At 43.1% G+C, this 18,157-nt stretch overlaps 1 protein-coding gene across 2 annotated transcripts in view; it reads left to right on the top strand.

The window, feature by feature from the left end:
- The window catches only part of PDE6A (phosphodiesterase 6A), a 67,073-nt gene that overhangs the window by 22,200 nt on the left and 26,716 nt on the right, over nucleotides 1–18,157 (top strand). For both annotated transcript variants that reach the window (XM_026510746.4, XM_057312253.1), the window contains 4 exons: nucleotides 3,835–3,909; nucleotides 9,618–9,682; nucleotides 14,322–14,388; nucleotides 17,344–17,391. In XM_026510746.4, the coding sequence (XP_026366531.1) occupies nucleotides 3,835–3,909; nucleotides 9,618–9,682; nucleotides 14,322–14,388; nucleotides 17,344–17,391 (255 nt within the window). The remainder of the gene's footprint in view (nucleotides 1–3,834; nucleotides 3,910–9,617; nucleotides 9,683–14,321; nucleotides 14,389–17,343; nucleotides 17,392–18,157) is intronic.

The raw sequence follows: 18,157 nt of genomic DNA, 5'->3' as shown, positions 1-18,157 counted from the left end.
TATACACAGAGGTGAGAACTAATTACAGGTGAGTAGGTCAATGAATTGTACAGAGTGAACATTCCCATGTAACCACCACCAAGATTAAGAGATTAAACATTATTAACACCTCAGAAGCCCTCGCTTACTAACTTCCATACCCTCCTCCCTGAAGGTGACCACTGTGACCTTCATGACTTCATTAAAGAAGTCCCAGGTGGGCCGTAGACTTGACATAGCATTGGGAAGGTTTATGCCCACCTTCAAGGGCATTTTCTGAGAATTCCTGAAGTTGGTAACTTTCTTCTTTCTGGCTTTCACCCTACATAGAACTTCTTTATCACTCACCTTTAGTGCCATGTTAATTTGGCCTATTTTTGAAGTTCCTATAAACAGAATCATACAAATATATATTCTTCTGTATCTAATTCCCTTTGTTCAACATTTTGGTTGTAAGATCCATCTTTATTGCTCCACATAGCATTCGTTCATTCATCTTCATTCTTCTGGAATGTTCCATCATATAAAAAAATCCTCTGTTTATTCATCCTACTGTTGATGGGCATTTGAGTGTTTGGGCTATTATGAATATTGTTATTACGAACATTATACATATCTTTTGGTACACAATTGTACCAATTTCTTTTTACCTAGGAGTAGAATTTCTGGGTATTAGTTTTAATAGATATTGCCCATCTGATTTCCAAAATGATTTTATGCTCCCACGAGCAATGTATGAGGATTTCCTTACAATACTTGGTATTGCCAGTCTTATTAATCTTAGCCGTGCTGGTGGGCATGTGGTGTTATCTCATTAGGTATTAACATGAATTCCCCTAATGACTGAAGAGGTTGAACATTTTTTCTCATTTATTGACCATGTGGATATCTTCAAAGAAGTACCTATTCAAGTCTCTTCTCCGTTTTTAAAAATTCTTTCGTCTTTTTAAATCTTAGGATTTGTAGGCATTCTTATACATTCTAGATATGAGTTCTCTGTGGAATACACACATTGCAAATATCTTCTCCCACTCTGTGCTTTCATTCTCTTAATAGTATGTTTCAATGAATGTAAATTCTGAATTATAGTGTAGTTTGATTTATCAATCTTTTTTTTAATGGTTATTGATTTTTGTGTCCTACTTAAGAAATCTTTCCTGGCCCCAAGGTACTAAAGATATTTATCTATGTTAACTCTAAAATTTCATTGTTTCAACTTTCACATGTAGCTCTATAATCTACCTGAAATTTTTTTAAATGTACAGTGTGAGGTAGGGTCAATATTAACTTTTTTCCATATGGGTATCCAATTGACCCAGCACCATTTACTGAAAAGACCATTCTTTCTCCACTGTCCTATTGAAAATATCATCTTTCCCTAACATACCTCTATCATCATTCAAGTGTCCATATATACTGGACACTTAAGTTTTGGATTTTGTTTAAGAAGGACTTCCCCAACCTTAATATTATAAAGATAATCTGAAATAATCTGATGTGCTCTGATTTTAATCTTTCATTCATCTTGAAATTATGAATGTGTATGGTTTGAGGTAGGGACAAATTTTGTCCCTCACTCATTTTTCTCCAGTTAAAGAGTAGTCTACCCTTTCTTCACTGTTTTAAAATGCCACCATTTTGATATGCTATTTTATCATAGACCAGATTTCCATAAATTCACGGGTCTTATTCTGATTTTTGCTTTTGAAATGGTTCTGTATGTGATTTTGGTGCAGGTGGGCTATCTACTGGTTTTAGGGAATGTCTGATTCTAGGGCAGATATTCATTTCACTTTTTGATTTCTGAACCAAATATTTTGCCGAATATTGCAGAGTCCGGCAGTAAGTCATTTGACACACCTTCAGTAAGTAGCAAATGAATGAATTCATACAAATGAATGGCTCTTTCTTAATCAAAAGAATTTCTGAGTAGTTGAATTCAAAAAGTGCCCAGTCCACACCTTAAAGGATCTGACCCCAGGTACGGGCTGCTGTGTGTGGTTGTATTCTGCTGTGTTTCTTCTGAACTCCCTCTCAAAGAGGAAAGCCACATTTCAACAAGAATATTCTGCCTTAGTCATCCCCAAAATATGTAACAATCTAGCAATTAGAAGTGGGCTGGTCTTCACAGAATCATTCTAATGACCTGCCCCCCCAGGTAGCTAAGCTCTTATCTGAGCTATTGACACAACGAAAGAAGTCAATAAAACCACTGAATTGTACATTTTAACTGAGTGAATTATATGGCATGTGAATTACCTGTCAATAAAGCTGTTTAAAAATAAAAGAAAGAAGAACGAGAGAGAGAGATTGAGAGCAGGAAGGCAAGCGTAAATACTCTCCACTGTCCACCCAGCTGCTAGTTCTCTATGGGACAATCTTCAAAGCCACTCAGTGTTTGACACGGAGGGTGTCAGCCCGATGTATTTGTCTTTCCTCTGGGCTCCTCTAACATCTGTGTTCTTTTTCCATTACTGTTTGGTTCTTACCCTGTCTGCCTAACTATAGTTACTTGAGTACTTGATTGTTTCCTCCAAGAGGCAGCAAGATCCCCCCAGGGTGTGAGCTCTGCCTTATTCGTCTCTGTGTATCTAACAGCAAACATGTTGTGAGGCTCAGGTAGGCTCCCTATGCACATTTTCACCCGGAACTGAATTTCTTCCTGCTGTGTAGTCAAGACAAAGAGTCCAACTGGGCAGAAGCTTGAGGGCATGGAGTTTGGATTTCATGTGGACTTTCTTCTGCTCCTGCTCGGCATGATGGAATAGATAACCTGTCATGTTCAAATGCGAAAGAGGCCAAGAGCAGAAGGGCTTAGCATTCTACCCATAATGACCCAGCATGAATGGATCTCTATCCCTAAATAGCAACAGATGAATGAACAAAGAGGGCAATGGAGCATGGAGACCTCCTTTGCCTGGCCCAGGAAAACCAGTAGACAAGTGGCAGGGAAGAGCTCGAGCGGTGTCCCAGAGAGTTTCTTCTTCTGACGCTGTGTGCCCGTGCAGTGCCTAGCTGGCTGGCCCTTTCTCTCTCCCTGCCTGTATCTTTAAATTGTCTCATGAGTGTCATCCTTTCTTGATGGAGCCCAGATGGGGGTCTGTCCGTATTTGGCACCATTGTTTTTTTCTTTCTTATTTAGGCAAGATATTTTTTTTCCTGATTCCAAAAGCAATGAATTTTATTACAGAAAAATTGCTAAATAGAGTCTCACTGCAATTACCCAGAGAAAACCAGTTGTTGATGCTTTGTTGTGAATTCTCTGAGAACAGTTTCTATGTATAGTTAAGCATTGAGGTTACATGATCTATATTTTTTTGTCACCTAACATTTTTTACTCATCAGTGAAGCCAGGGCACCTTTTTAATCAACATATAGATGTCTGTAGCATTATCGTTAATAAATGTACCATAATTGTCTAATGAGTCCCCTCTTAACTGGATGCCCAGGCTGTTCCGAACTTTTCACTATTATAAATGATGGTGCCGAGGACATCGTTTCAGCTAAACCTTCAGTCACATGCTTAGCATGTCCTTAAGGTCAATTTCTTAGACACAGAGAGCCCAGTTTCCTTCTCATGTTCGCTCCCACAGCATGGGGAATGTGAGGGTGCTCCTATTTATTGCTTAATGATTAGACAGGCTTAGTTCATCAATATCTTGAAGCACAAGCATGACCAACATCCTCTAACAACATCCTCTAAGGCTAATGAACTTTGCCTCCCTTCCAAGCTCAGTTTTCAGTGAGCTCTTCCCAATTTCAGTGATAGCTGACTCATCTAGGTGAGTCCTTTTCTTAATCTCCTTTCCTTGACCTATTTTCAAGACATGTAATTATTGTCTTTCTCGTTCCTAGGAATTTTTTGATGTCTGGCCAGTCCTGATGGGGGAGGCTCCACCCTATTCAGGTCCCAGGACTCCGGATGGAAGGGTAGGTCTCTCTCTGCGGCCTGTATGATCTAATGTTTATTGAAATGCAAATGTAAAGCACTATAGACTTTTTCACTTAGATACGTATCTTCTCTGGGTTGGGTGATTTCCCTTGAAGGTCTGACAATTGTTCGTAATTGCCATGCCTTGTAATTTGCAAGGTATTTTTAATATCTTGTTAGAGTTTCATAGTAACCTGGTGGGATTGACTATAGAAGAATTAATATCCTCATTCCACAGATAAGGAAAGAGCCCCAGAAAGGTCAAAGCTATCTGCTCAAAGATTCACCCAGCAAATGTTTAGAATTGCAGATAATTAGAGCTGGAAATAACCTTAATATTTAATTGAGATTGTATAACTTGATAGCTAGAAGGTCAATTCCAGCCAATAGATGAACCTATTTGGCTGCATACATTGAAAATTGTTCTTTTTACTTAAATTTTTTTTTAATCTGTAGCTTAATGTTAAAAGATCAAGATATTTCCCATAAATGTCTAGCTTCTAGGTTTCTTTTTTAAAAGCAGAAGATCCCACAGTCCCACAGGGTAAATTTTTTTTTTTAAGATTTTATTTTTAAGTCATCTCTACACCCAACGTGAGACTTAAATTCACAACCCAAGATCAAGAGTCACATGGTCTGCTGACTGAGCCAGCCAGGCGCCCCCACAGGATAAATTTGATGGGAGCCGAGTGGCAGTTACCTCCTTAGAAGCTGGTCTGAGCTCTCTAGTTGGCCAAGGTCCCTGCCATTCCCCTTGTGTTCCTCCTGCCCCCCACCCAAGGCCCCATTCTCATTTATGGTTCTATCAGATCTTTCCAGGGACTAGAGTTTGTGACCTCTGCTTTCATAGCATTGCTTTACTTTACTTTATTTTATTTTTTAAAGATTTTATTCGTTTATTAGAGAGAGAGAGAAAACACGAGTCGGGGGAGCGGCAGAGGGAGCAGACTCCCGACTGACTCGGCTCGCTCAATCCCAGGATCCTGAGATTGTGACCTGAACCGCAGGCAGACACTTAACTGACTGAGCCACCCAGGTGCCCCCCGCCCCCGCCATTGCTTTATTTTAAAAGATGAGGTATAAACACCTTAGAGAAGCTGAAATGATATCTATGGGGGAGGAAAAGATGAGGCAGGGTTAACAGCTTTGTCACTCAAACAGCCTAGGGAACCTGTAGAATGACTGGATGACCTTAGCTGAGGCCACATAGGACAAGTAAGCAGCAGAGTCATGTCCAGAATTGAGTTTTAATCTTGTGCTTGTCCCACAAGATCTTTTAGCCTGTCTGAAATCGTGTATCCGTTTCTGCTAGGAGGCCTCATTCCTCCCAGCCAAGCCTAACCCGAACCCAGATTAAAATGTGCATGTGTGCACAGGCACGTGTATGAATGTGTATGATAGACTTCATTTAGTCTTACTCCAGACTCCAAGAATTCAAAATTAACACCCCGCCTGTGAGCTTCGTGAACATTCCAGGAAAGATTTCACTCTGGAAATCTCCATCATCTGCTGTGCTTTGTCCAAAGTGCCTTTTTAACCTGCTCCTTGTTCTGCTTCAAACTACTGTCCCAGCCCCACCATGCCATGATTCCATTTGGGAAGACTGAGGCTTCAAGCATTATATTATGTGCTGCTGTCAGAAAACAACTTGCGGACACTTTCCTTTTTAAGCACAGCTTTTCTGTGTTGGTATTGTTGACGCGTTACCACGGAGCTTTCTCTCCAATTCCTGTAAGAGCTGGGTTTGTATCTTCCGGAAACACAGAAGTGGAGGAACTAGATGGAACACCAGTCTTCCAAATGGAGCTGAATGGAACATTTTCTCACTGAGCGCCAGTCCAGGAAATGCTGCCCATCATTTGATCAGTTTCCCCAAGGTGACTAGCACACTTATGGTTAAGACTGTCCTTTCCAGAAATCCTTCTACATCTCAGGTAGCAAGGGCTCAGTCCTTGCAAGAGTATGAGGCATTAGGTTGTGATGGAAAAGGCCAGAGGGCAAAGGACTTTGGTTCTGGATGGTTGCTAACCTGTGGGGTGAACTCGGTCAAATAATCCTTCGGGTCCTCGATTTTCTCATCTATCTGTCACTGAACTCATCTCCAAGGTCAATTCTAGGTCTAGGCCACAGTCTCTAGGAGGAGACACACATAGGCCTGAGCTGGGGCTCAGACCCAACATGACAGGATTTAGACAACGTCTCTAAACCTCACCTTCTTCATCTGTAACGGCTGCATAATCAAGATGGCCGGGCTGGGCCCCGGTAGCTAGAGCAAACCCCACGCTGACGCAGAAGAGGCAGACAGTCATCATGGCTCCCGGGGTTGAATCTCATTCTCTACTGGGCTTTACCTGGACTGTGTTATTTACTCTTCTCAACAGGTTCATAAAGAAAGTATCCTCATAATTTCCATTTCACGGTTGAGGAGATTGAGGTTACCAGGGGTCAGTTCATTTGCACAAATTTAAATGCAGGATGCCTTTCTTTCTGGTAACTCATTACAGTCCTGCTTGTTAGCATTCCCTCTGGCCTCCTAACAGCCTCACACTTTACCTGCCACATTCATGGGAGAAATACAGTTTTGGCCTGGACTTTGACCAATTAGCCTCTCCAAATTGTGAGTCTAAAAATCGCCAGCAGCAGCTACACCTCACTTCATCTCCTTTTAAAAACAAAACGTTATACATGTGTGTGTTTTCCTTATTAAAAAGTTATACAGGCTAATTAGGCTTCATGGAAAAAAAACCCCAAAAAACAGCACTCATTTAAAAACTGGTATATTTCCACGCAGGATAATTTTGCAGTAGCTATATTTTTGGCTCTTTCAAAGCCCCTTGTGTTGCAGCCTCAGCTGCTCAGGTGGGAGGTAACAGAGGTGCTCATTGATGGCTCAGTTTTGACTTTCCAAAGGCCGGTGAATTCTTAACGTGAATATGGCCTTGAAGGCAACTTGGCTGAGCTGCAGTGTGTGGAAAAAGCCCTATTTACCTAAAGTACACTGATCTTTTTGTTGCTTTCTGTGAAAGCAAATTGATTCTCCTGTGGGCTTCAGAAAAAAAAAGAAAATCCATTTCTAACCTTTCTAAAGGAGTCTCAGAGAGACCCCTGGAGACAGAAGCCTGGGGGCCCAGGGAGCCAGCAACTTGCCTCGGGAAGCAGCCCAGACCCAAGGACAGACAGCCTGAAACAAAGACCAGAAGAAGATCGAGTAGAGCGAAGAGCGAAGAGCGTAGAAGTCAGCCTCCTTTTCCCCACAGGGCGACACTTAGCTATACCCAAGTCCCAGCAGATAATGCCGCCGCCTTGGCTTTCAGGAACTGCCTACAGGATACAAATTCACTTTAAAAAATGTCCTTAGCACGATTTGTTTACACTTATTGAAAAAGTGATACATGACCACAGAACTCCAGCCTCTCCAGAGGCAGCCAGTGTGAGCAGTCGATCCTTCCAGGAATGTCTACAGATGCCCAGATATTCCTAGAATTCTACCACCAGCATCACCCTCAACATATGGGATGCTTCTGTTTTGTGCCTTACTTTGCCAGCTTGACTATACTTTGGCATCTTCCCCTGTCAGCACAGATACAGCTATATTGTTCTGGAGACATCCAGAGTATCCACTGGAGGCAGGCACTGGGCAGCCGCTCTCCTAATGACATTACATTGTCTCCAGAATTCGGAAAGCAGTCTGGCCGAGACCCCTGACTGGGCAAACGATGCTTTTACCCACACTGCATATGGAATTGCTGGGTCAAAGAAGACATGCATTTTAATCTACGAGGGATATGGCTAACCATCCAACCACAATCTTAGAATCGTAGCTGGGATGAACTTCGGGGATGATCTAGTTCAGGTTTTAAAATTTTCTGATTGTCTTTAGACCCTTCCATGTCCACAGTGGTTGCCTTGGCCAGGGACTAAGGAGGAAGGTGGAAGGACAGGAAAGGTGAGAGAGAACAAAGAGAGGCGCTGGATCTCCATGTGCTCAGCTCTGCCCCCACTAGGGCAGCTCAAACAGACACACACCACCGGTTTTCCAGCTGGGGAAACTGAGCCCCCCCAAGAGTGCACACAGTAAAACCAAGACTAGAGCATGAGTCTTTTTTTTTTTTTTAAAGATTTTTTTTTATTTGACAGAGATAGAGACAGCCAGTGAGAGAGGGAACACAAGCAGGGGGAGTGGGAGAGAAAGAAGCAGGCTCCCAGCAGAAGAGCCTGATGTGGGGCTCGATCCCAGAACGCCGGGATCACGCCCTGAGCCGAAGGCAGGCGCTTAACCACTATGCCACCCAGGCACCCCTAGAGCATGAGTCTTAATAGCTGCTAGTCAGAAGGAGCAGAGCCTCTCCCTCTGGAACCTGAAGAAAGTCATGACCACTGCAACCAAATGGACAATCAGACACCTTTGACTGAATCAGGAGTTTCTCTTTGTGGAGGCTGTGAGTCAGGAGACCAAGATGGGGGTTGGTCTAGGGTTTACATCCCTAGAGCAGTACTTCTCAAAATTCTGCACTCAAGAAACAGTTTTGTTGGTTTATTTGTTTTAATTTCCAATTCACTTTGGACTGATACTTTTCAAGATAGGATAACACTATATAACTAGAAACATAAAAAATTTCAAAGACATATAAAATGAAATCCCCTCCCCTTTTTTAATTAGTCTCAACAGACCTAACTTAACTCAGTCAAACTCTATATACAAGTTTCTAAACCCTGACTCTCAATTTCTGTTTTTATCTCATCACCGAATGGTACCAAATGGTTTGCAGATAGTCCCAGTCCAGGAGCCATGCTTCGAATAGCCTTGTTCTTGTTGAGACTGATGCAGAGAGTTAAACACTATCTTAGGTTAACATTAAGATTAACCTTAGGTGGCATCACACAGAGCCCTGAGACTAGGAGTCAAGGGCTTCACTCCTGGTCCTGGCTCACTCTCTACTATAAATGAGTCCCTTCCTTCCTCTCTGTGGGTTTCATTTTCCCCATTTGTAAAATAGTTTCTAACCTGCCCATCACATCTGGGTGTTCAGAGATTCTAGTAAGGTGATAGAATTTTCCCTGGAGAGCTGGAGGAAAGGAGCCACCTGCCAATATCCCACTACATGTTAGGAAGCCATGTAACTGAACAGATCTACTTTAGAGGATGGGAGTTTTCATGGTGCAAGGAGGTGGGAGGAATGGAAGAGGTGGAAACTGAGGGGGGCATGAAGTAAGATTGGGAAGACAAGTCTGGGAGAGCTGACACAGCAAAGAGGGCAGCTGAGTGATGGGAGTGAAGGAGAAAAGGGGTCTGGGACCATGGGGCTGAGCCCTGCAGGGATGGCTGAGTTGACCACAGCTTTAAAGGGGACAGCAGTCTCCTTCCCACCTCCCTCTCTCCCTGGACTCCAGAAAGCAGTCTTTCTCTCTTTCTCCTTGTACTCAACCCCCAGCTCCCCTTGGAACATTTCCTATCCCTCTTTCCCAGATCCCAGCCCCTGCCTGGCCACCGTGAGCTGGTTTGAAGGTTAAGCACGCAGAATCATGAGTCAGCCGAGGACAGTGAGCCCCAGGAGCAGTCAGAATACACCCTTAGAGGGCCAGGCTGGTGTTTCTGGAAAACCACAGGGCACACGGTCGAAAACAAGCCCTGTCTCATGGACACACTCATGCTGAAGGTCTGTCTCTGGCTCTCAAGTTATAGATTTCTTTATCTCTTTTGCCTTAGGAAATCAACTTTTACAAGGTCATTGACTACATCCTACATGGCAAAGAAGACATCAAAGTAATCCCGTAAGTTTCTCCCCAAAACATGTAGAATTGTAAGCATGTTATCGATGTCCATTGATACTCATTCCAAGATCAACACTAAGCAAACCCAAGAAGGCCACACACTTGGTCAGAGATGGGGAGAGCAGGAGGAAGGCAGCGTGCAAGACCGGAAAGACCATACCGTTTGCGAAAAGAGGCTGACTGTTGAGTCAGCTGGTGAGAGTTCCGGTCCCAGGCCTCAGCCCCATCTACAGAATGAGACCGTGGGCTCTGATCAGGACTTTCCAGTGGTTTTCTGTGGAGGCACATCTGGGCCCAGCCAGGGAGGTGGGGCAAAGGCAAGAAGCTCATTCTCTGTTGTCCTCTTCTTACCTGACCATGGAGGACATTGAAAGGAAAGAACTCCCAGAGGGCGAGGTTTCCACCTCCCTGTATGTGGTAAGGACTCAAAGGCCATTTTAAGATTCCAGCAGTCAAGAACCTTCTTTAGTAGAAGCTTGTACTTTTTTGTACTTTTTTGGTCAGTAGATCACTGTCAGAAACCTTGTTATCTGTTTGAATCCTCTCTGTGCTAAGAGGCACACTCACAGTTCCGTCTTGAAACTGGCTCACTTTCTTAACTGAATTGCAGGCACCTCAAGGCCAAGATCAGACTCTGGGATTTACCATCAGTCACCTTAATCTTTAAACAGTGGGTGTGAGAGGCCGCAACGGGAGTTGATCTGGGTCATCACCAGACTGAATGATAATAATCCTGTCACACCGACAACCCGACAACCCAGTTCACAGGTTTATCTGTAACTGGTTGGGGTTGAGAAGTTGCCTCAAGGTTCTGAGTATCTGGGTTCTCTCTGTTCATTCCTGTTAGCATGAAAACTGATTCTTTTCTAAGCTTATCCTTCCCTCCCTCTGTCCCTCCCTTCCTTCCTTTCCTTCTTTTTTAAGTAGACTCGCACCCCACATGGAGCTCAACTCAGAGCTTGAACTCATGGTCCTGAGATCAAGCCCTGAGCTGAGATCCAGAGTCAGACACTTAACCAACTGAGCCACAAAGGCACCCCATGTTTTTTTTTTTTTTTTTAACCTTGTCAAATGCATACTCTTTAACCATTCTAACTTCTTTTCTGGAGATATAAGTTTATTAAACTCCTTATCTGTGCTATTAGTTACCAAGGTCACAGTTTTCTGCAGTGTTTTACCACCGTTCATCAAGCATTATATCCTTCCAGCTTCTGGTAACCCTCGCTTTGCTACCTTCCACACAGATCCGAAGCTATGTCACCTATTCTAGGCTCTTTGTTATGGCGGCACTCTGTTTCTGATGGCAATTTTTGTGTCAGCCAAAGCAGGCCAGGCTCTGTTATGGTAACAGAACCTTAAGACCTTAGTGGTATAAACAGTAAAAATTTATTTATCATCCCACTCCATGTAAATTGTTGGTTGGTGGGTGTGGCTGGAGTATCCTGTATGGACTGTAGCCAGGCAGGGACTACAGCTGCTAGAGCAGCCGCCATTTTGAACCTTGGCGAGGTTGACTAACTTGCCAGAGGGAAGGGAGAACACGACAAAACACACACTGGCTCTTAAAACATCCCTCTGGAGGGGGCACTCTTCACTTCTCACGTTTCATTGGCCAGAGTTAGTATATGCCCGCACCTAACCTCAAGTGGACAGAGAATGCAGCCCTCTCGTGTGCCAGGAGTGAGAGCCAGAATGTTCACGACTATCCTAAAGGACTGCCAAAGTGTACATACACCACCTGAGCAAAGAGGGGGGAAAACTGAACAGTAAATAAATGGTGAATCAAACCAAAAGAAGACAAAGTGAGGTTTAGAAAGAACATAGAGCAGGTGGAAAAATTAAAAGTGCACATTAAGGTAATATTTAACCAAAGGATATCGATAATTACTTTAGATGTAAATCAACTAAATGTTCCAGTTAAATGGCAAAGATTGCCAGCCTGGAAAGGAAAGAAATCTATCACATATCATTGATTCCAAGATGCATAGTTTTCTACTTTTTGACGTTTCTGGAATAGAATCAATGACACTGTATGATGGCTGTCAGCCAGATGGCAGCCATGATATAGTTATTATTGCCAGTTTACGCTTGAACGTGACCATGACCATTCATATTGTTAGGACTTCAGTTGAGTTATGTGCACTGTTGGTTGTACCCACATTGAATTTAATTGCCAATAAGTAACTTAAAGAGGGGTGTGGGGGTGGCATAGTCAGTTCAGCGTCTGACTCTTAGTTTCGGCTCAGGTCGTGATCTCAGGGTCGTGAGATTGAGCCCCATCTGGGGTTCCTTGCTCAGCTCAGAGTCTGCTTAAAACTCTCTCTCCCTCTCCCTGTTCCCCTCCCCTCTGCATGCTAGCTCTCTCTCAAATAAATAATCTTTTTTTAAAAAAAGTAACTTGAAGAGATTATATACCATAATGCCACACTGAAACAAAAAGTTGCTTTGAATGGCACAAAAAGATAGGAAGGTGTGGAATATAAAAATCTATTTCTAAATTCAAAAAGAGCTCTGTTGATATAAATAAAGTAATAACCACAAGTTCAAAACACATTGTGTTACAGATGAACTGGCAGCATTTTATCTTTCTAGTTACGTGCAGGAAATGATCTGTCAAGGAACAGTTTACTTTCTAAGTATGAAGAAATACTGTACATCCTGTTTATTAAGAGACCTATCTAAAAGATAAGAATACAGAGAGGTTGACAGTAAAAGAACAAAAAAAATACCACGCAAATGCTAATTGAAAAAACAAATATAACTATATTAATATCAGATAAAATTAGACGATATGACAAAGAGCACAAGTAGAGATAGAGTCACTTCTTACCGATAAAGGGGTTAATTCACCTGGCTATTACAGGAAGATATTACAATTCTAAATTTGTATACACTTAATAACATGGCCTCAAAAAAAAAAAAAGAAACAAAAGCTGACAACAATATAAAAAGATATAGGCATGTCCATGTTTGCTAACTGATAGGAGGAGCAAACTAAAACAGAATATAGAACATTTGAATAACACAATTAAACTTAATCTAATGGACATAGAGAGAAAACAGCACTCCATCCCCCAAACCAGAGGACACTCGGTCTTTTCAAGCATATGTGTGACATTTATAGTAATTGGTGATATACTGGGCCATGAAGTAAATTTCTTATATTTCAAAAGATTGAAATAATACATGGAATGTCCCCTGGTCACAGTGAAATATCCTAGAAACCAATAACAAAAAGCTAGTTATAATAGTCTTCATATGCAACTAGGAAGCTAGAAAATATCCTTCTGGAAAAAAAAAAAAAGGAATCACTTCCAAATAACTCACGGGTAAAAGAATAAATCAGTGGGAATCAGTATACATTCTGAACTGAAAAATAACAAAGATACTACATACCAAAACCTATGTGATGCAGTGAAATCGTGCTTAAGGTGAAATTTACAGCCTGAAATACACATATTAGAAAAGATTAAAAGCTGAAAAAGTAACGAACGATGTACCCACTTATATCTGTCAGGGTCCCAACAGACAGTAGGTGTCAGGTTCAAATTAGGATGATTTGAGGAGGGTTTATTTACAAAGGGACAATTACAGAAATGTGAGTGAAATGAAGAAAACCACAAGAGAAGGTACTAGTAGTGATGCTGTTATAACAACTCTTGGACCCAAAGAAAGATTTCTAGAACCTGAAGAAAGAAAGGGTGATGCAGAACAGGCCACCTTGAGAGAAGTATTGTCCTTTAGTCAAGGAACAGAGCGAGCCCAGAGCGACCTTGCCAGGGGTGGACACAGAGAAATAAATAACCTGACCTCACTGTTCTGTCTTCCTCTAGTCTTTGGCCAGGTCCCGCCCCCCCGCCCTGCCCCCCCGGGGCCAAACCCAACTAGAAGGCCAGAAGCCCTGTTGCTATAGTCCATACAGATCGGCCTCCTGGCACAGGGAGGAGTGGGATCAGAGAGGATCTTAAAGGGGCAGACAGGAGCTGTCTATGACATCATCTCAAGAAACTAACAACAAACCAGCAGAGAAATAAGCCCAAAGAAAAGAATAAAGATAAGCCCAGAAATCAATAACATAGAAAAAGACAAGGGAACGATTCATAAAGATCTTAATGCATTTTTCCACATTTATATCTTTTCTCACTACAAATGAGTATAATCTTACAATAAATAAAAAGATAATAATACCAAAAATTGTAATACTGTCGTGAGGGATAAAGAAATATGTAAAGCACCCAGCTTAGTGCTCGGTACATGGTAGGAGTTCACCATAGACGAGTTTCCTCACTCTCTTTATGGAATTAAGCCACCTCTCTCCATGTCAGTATTAGCGGAGGGGAACGATGTTGCCTGCTTTTACTCAGCTATCAGTAGCAATCTGCTGAAAGAATGTCGTCCCTTTTCTCAGATAATCAAATTCAGGGCGCCATCATAAAATGTTGTATTCATCACGCTTTTTTTCCTTGTCTAAATGTGAAACATTCAGATGCTTAGAGAAGATTTGGGGCTCATTCAGGCATAGTGTATGTAAGCAAGAGTTGAGAGCCAAGAGAGAGTAGAGGGGAGCAAAGACCCAGATTCAAGGTTTTAGTCCAACTGTCCCTACATTAAAGTTACCAGGTGTCTTTGGCCTTTACAGGAATCCACCTCCTGATCATTGGGCTTTAGTAAGTGGTCTGCCCACTTATGTTGCCCAGAATGGCCTGGTAAGTAATACAACTTGGAAGGGGGAGAGTCTTGAATCAGTTGAAAGAGTGAAAGGATTTCCAGTCGAGAGAGTGGGAAACATGATGGGAAATGTGGGTCTCTAAAAGCCTGATTCTCTCATTTCTCAACTCACTGGACACTTGGTCCAAGGACATGAACAGACAATTGACATCTGAGGAAATATGAAATACACGGAGGAATAATCCTTAGATGGGAAGGTGCTTAGTCCCACTGACAACTAAAGATACTTGCTCGTATGTCAGGGACAAAAGCATGGCAGACTGGTCTCCCAGGCTCACCACAGACCAAGTCCCAACCTCTCATTCCAGAGACTTAGTTGCCATTCCCCACCCCTTCTCTCTGCCATATTTCCAGCTGTACCGTGTACGACAGAGCTCAAATGCTCCATCTCCCACCATGCCCCACCCACTTGGGGTCAAAAATGGAGTAAGCATCCCCTGCCCTAGAAAGAAGAGTCTTGTCTGTTAGCTGCACATCACTCCCATATCTGAGCCTGGTCACCCCTTTATCCTTCCCCAGGCACACACTACTCAATGCTGCTCATGTAACTAGAAGTTTATATATTGCACATTTTCTAGGTACCAGGCACTGTAATTGGCTATGGGGATAGAAAGATCGATGCATCAGATACAGTTTCTGTTCTGAAGCTCAAAATCAAATTTTAAACAGATTCTTATACTCCAATGTGATAAGGACACGGTAGAAATATACATGGTATATTCTAGCAACACAGAGTAGGAGGCAACTAAACCAGGCTTTTCTTCCTAGAGTGTTGGTCTGAGTTGAGTTTTAGAGTAAATAGGTATTAGGCCAGTGGGAGCAGGAAAGGGGATTCCAGATGGAGGCAACCACTTGAGCAAACAGAAGACTGGAGATTTGAATGGCGTGGTGTGTGCAGTCCAGTGTTGCTGGAATATTAGGTTTGAGACAGGAAGAGGTCAAGAGATGAGGGTTGAGGGGGAGGGGAGCGCCAGATAGCAGTGGCCTTGGATGCCAGGCGGCGGGGGTGGGACTTTAATCTGTAGGCAATGAGTTTTTAAGCAAGAGATTGGCATAGTCAATTTTCATTTTAAAAAGATAACTCTGAGAGATCTGAAGGGATTAGGAGGCAGGGCTAAAAGTACATCCTTACAAGAAGAGGAAGAGGAGCTTCTCAACAAAGACACGGGCAGTGAAGAGTACTATCATTATGGCATGCAGTAAGTAAATTTGCTCATTCGATACTCACACAAGTCTGACAGAGACAAGATGGAGAGAGGGAGATCAGGGATCAGATCTAATACCAGGAGGGTAAAACTGGCAGGCCTTTGTGATTGTGAGCAGAGAGGGAGGGAGAAAGAAGAGTCAGAGCCGATTTCGGGCTTCCGGGTTGGATGCGAGATGAGGAGGTCAGTTTCAGACAAGGTGACACTGAGACATTCTTCGGCAGCAAATGTCCAGGAGGCAGCTGAAGAGATGGCTCTGAAGCTGTGGAGAGAGGGGAGGGACGGAGATGGGGATTTGGAAGACATCAGGACCAGATGGTACTTGAAACCATGTGTGTGGATGAAGTCACCAAGGAGAGTGAGAGGGACCTGGGGTGGGATACAATTGGATGCCAGCATTTAAAGGTTGGGTGGAGAAAGAGGAGTGTGTGAGGGAGGAAGAGAAGGAGGGCTTAGAGGTATCTGGAGACCTGGGAGGGAGTAGTGTCATGGAAACCAAGGAAGTAGAGAGACGGCCAAATGTGGCAAAAATGATCTAGTGAGATAAGAACTGAAAACCCTATTGAGTTTGGCAATTAGATCATCGGTGCCCTGATGAGAGCAGACTTGGTGGTGAGGTGGGGGTGGAGACCAGTGTGTGGTCTGATGAGGTGTGGATGGGTAATGAGGAGGTAGAGAATCGCAAAAGAAAAGAAGAGGAGGAAACCTGGGTGGTTGCTACTGGGACCACGTTTGGGTCGAGGGAGGATTTCATCTTCCAGGATGGGAGAGACTCAAGCAAGCTCATGGCTGAAGGGAAAGAGCCCTCAGAGAGGTCAGAGTTCACGAGGGAACAATGGCAACTGATGGAACTGGTCCAAAGAGAGGCCAGAGGGATGGTGCAGTGGATGAGCAATTCTGGAACAGAAACAGAGATAGCTCACCCTCTCAGACCACAGGATGGTCAAGGCCAATGGGACAGGCAGGGTTACTTCAAGCCCATATGGTGCCTTTTTGAGAATGAAAAAAAAGTATCCCTTCTCAGTGGATGAAAACAGAAAGATAGGAGCATGGCTCTTCAAGTCGAGAACAGGCTGGATTTCAGCTCCCAGTCAGCCCTTGTGTGAGATGCTTTTGTGTAGTACACATACTATGCAACCGTACACAGTGGCCACACGGGCTGGGGCTCTGCAGTGATCAGGTAAGTTCCACAGTATGGTAGGGTAAACTGGTTCAATTTTTAGGAGAGGAATCTGGCAATATAAAACCAGAGCTACAACACCCTTTACTTCTCGTTCTACTTTGGAACTTATACCCCAAGAAAAAACTCCTTCCTTACAAAACAGACAATACCAAACCTAAACATAATTGATTTAAAGATGCTTAGAGTGACATTATTTACACTAATGATAACAAAAATTGGATTCAACCCAAATATTCAACAAAAGAGAGACAACAAAATGAGATACAATGCAGCTATTAAAAATGCCGAATGGTAGCCTCGATTTTTTCAAAGCTTGGAAATGACTAAGGAGTGAAGCAAATGGCAAGAAATAATGTTTACAAGGTAGCTTTTCTGTCCAGTAGCCTCAGTTAATCATTGAAAACCATCTCGAGCATATCTACCTGAGGAAAAGAATGTGAACGCCTTGGGCAAGGACGTAGCATTTCTGAAGATAGCACGCAGGGCTCCCTGGGTATGCTATCCAGTCTAATCATGGCTCCATTATTCCTCTTCACCGCTCTCAGATTTGCAACATCATGAATGCACCTGCCGAGGACTTTTTTGCGTTCCAGGTAAGTCATTACTTGTTTGGTCTCTTAGTCACCTGATATTTTTTCCTCCAGAGAGGGTTCAAATACGTTCAAATCCATCTATTTATTGGGAGGCAGCCTCAACAAAGTGAAAACATGGATGGAAAAAAGTCATGTGCCCATGGAAGTGGGGAGGGAGTTACTTTGGTAAATTCCAAGGTCCCATTCGGTTTTAATGTTCACATACGTTGCTTTCTGGCCTCTGGACCTTTGCTTGTGCTGTTCCCCCCCCAACCCCCTACCCCCAAACCATCCTGTACTGCCCAAACACTCTCTGCCCTTTCAATACAACCTCAAATGCTATGAAACTTCTATGAAGTCTTAATCTGTTTCCTCTGGCTAATATCATTTCTGTCTCCTTGGGATTTTCATGGCATATTGTCTAGCACTCCATTCGATTTTGTCTGTCTTTCTTACAAAGGTTTATGGAGGGCATCCTCTGTGCCAGCAATTGACACAGTGCTACACTGGCTGCAATGGTGGACCAGACAGACATGGTCTTTATCTCCAGGGGGCTCATGATTGTATGGGGACAAAGGCCATGGAGTGCTGGTCAGGGAAAGACAGAGGGATACAGGAGGGAATCTCTCTGGGGACCTGACTTAATCTGGAAGGAATCAAAGAATGTGTCCCTGAGAAATTGTTTGGGCAGCAAAGAAAGAGGTGAGGACTGCAGGAAAGAGAGAGCTTGTTGGATGGACCTAGAACAGGACAATGAATCTGAGTGAGAGAATGGAGACATGGAGAG

The sequence above is a fragment of the Ursus arctos genome, unplaced genomic scaffold, assembly GCF_023065955.2.
Source record: "Ursus arctos isolate Adak ecotype North America unplaced genomic scaffold, UrsArc2.0 scaffold_15, whole genome shotgun sequence".
NCBI classification, from domain to species: domain Eukaryota; kingdom Metazoa; phylum Chordata; class Mammalia; order Carnivora; family Ursidae; genus Ursus; species Ursus arctos.
This window is presented reverse-complemented; position numbering and strand designations above follow the sequence as displayed.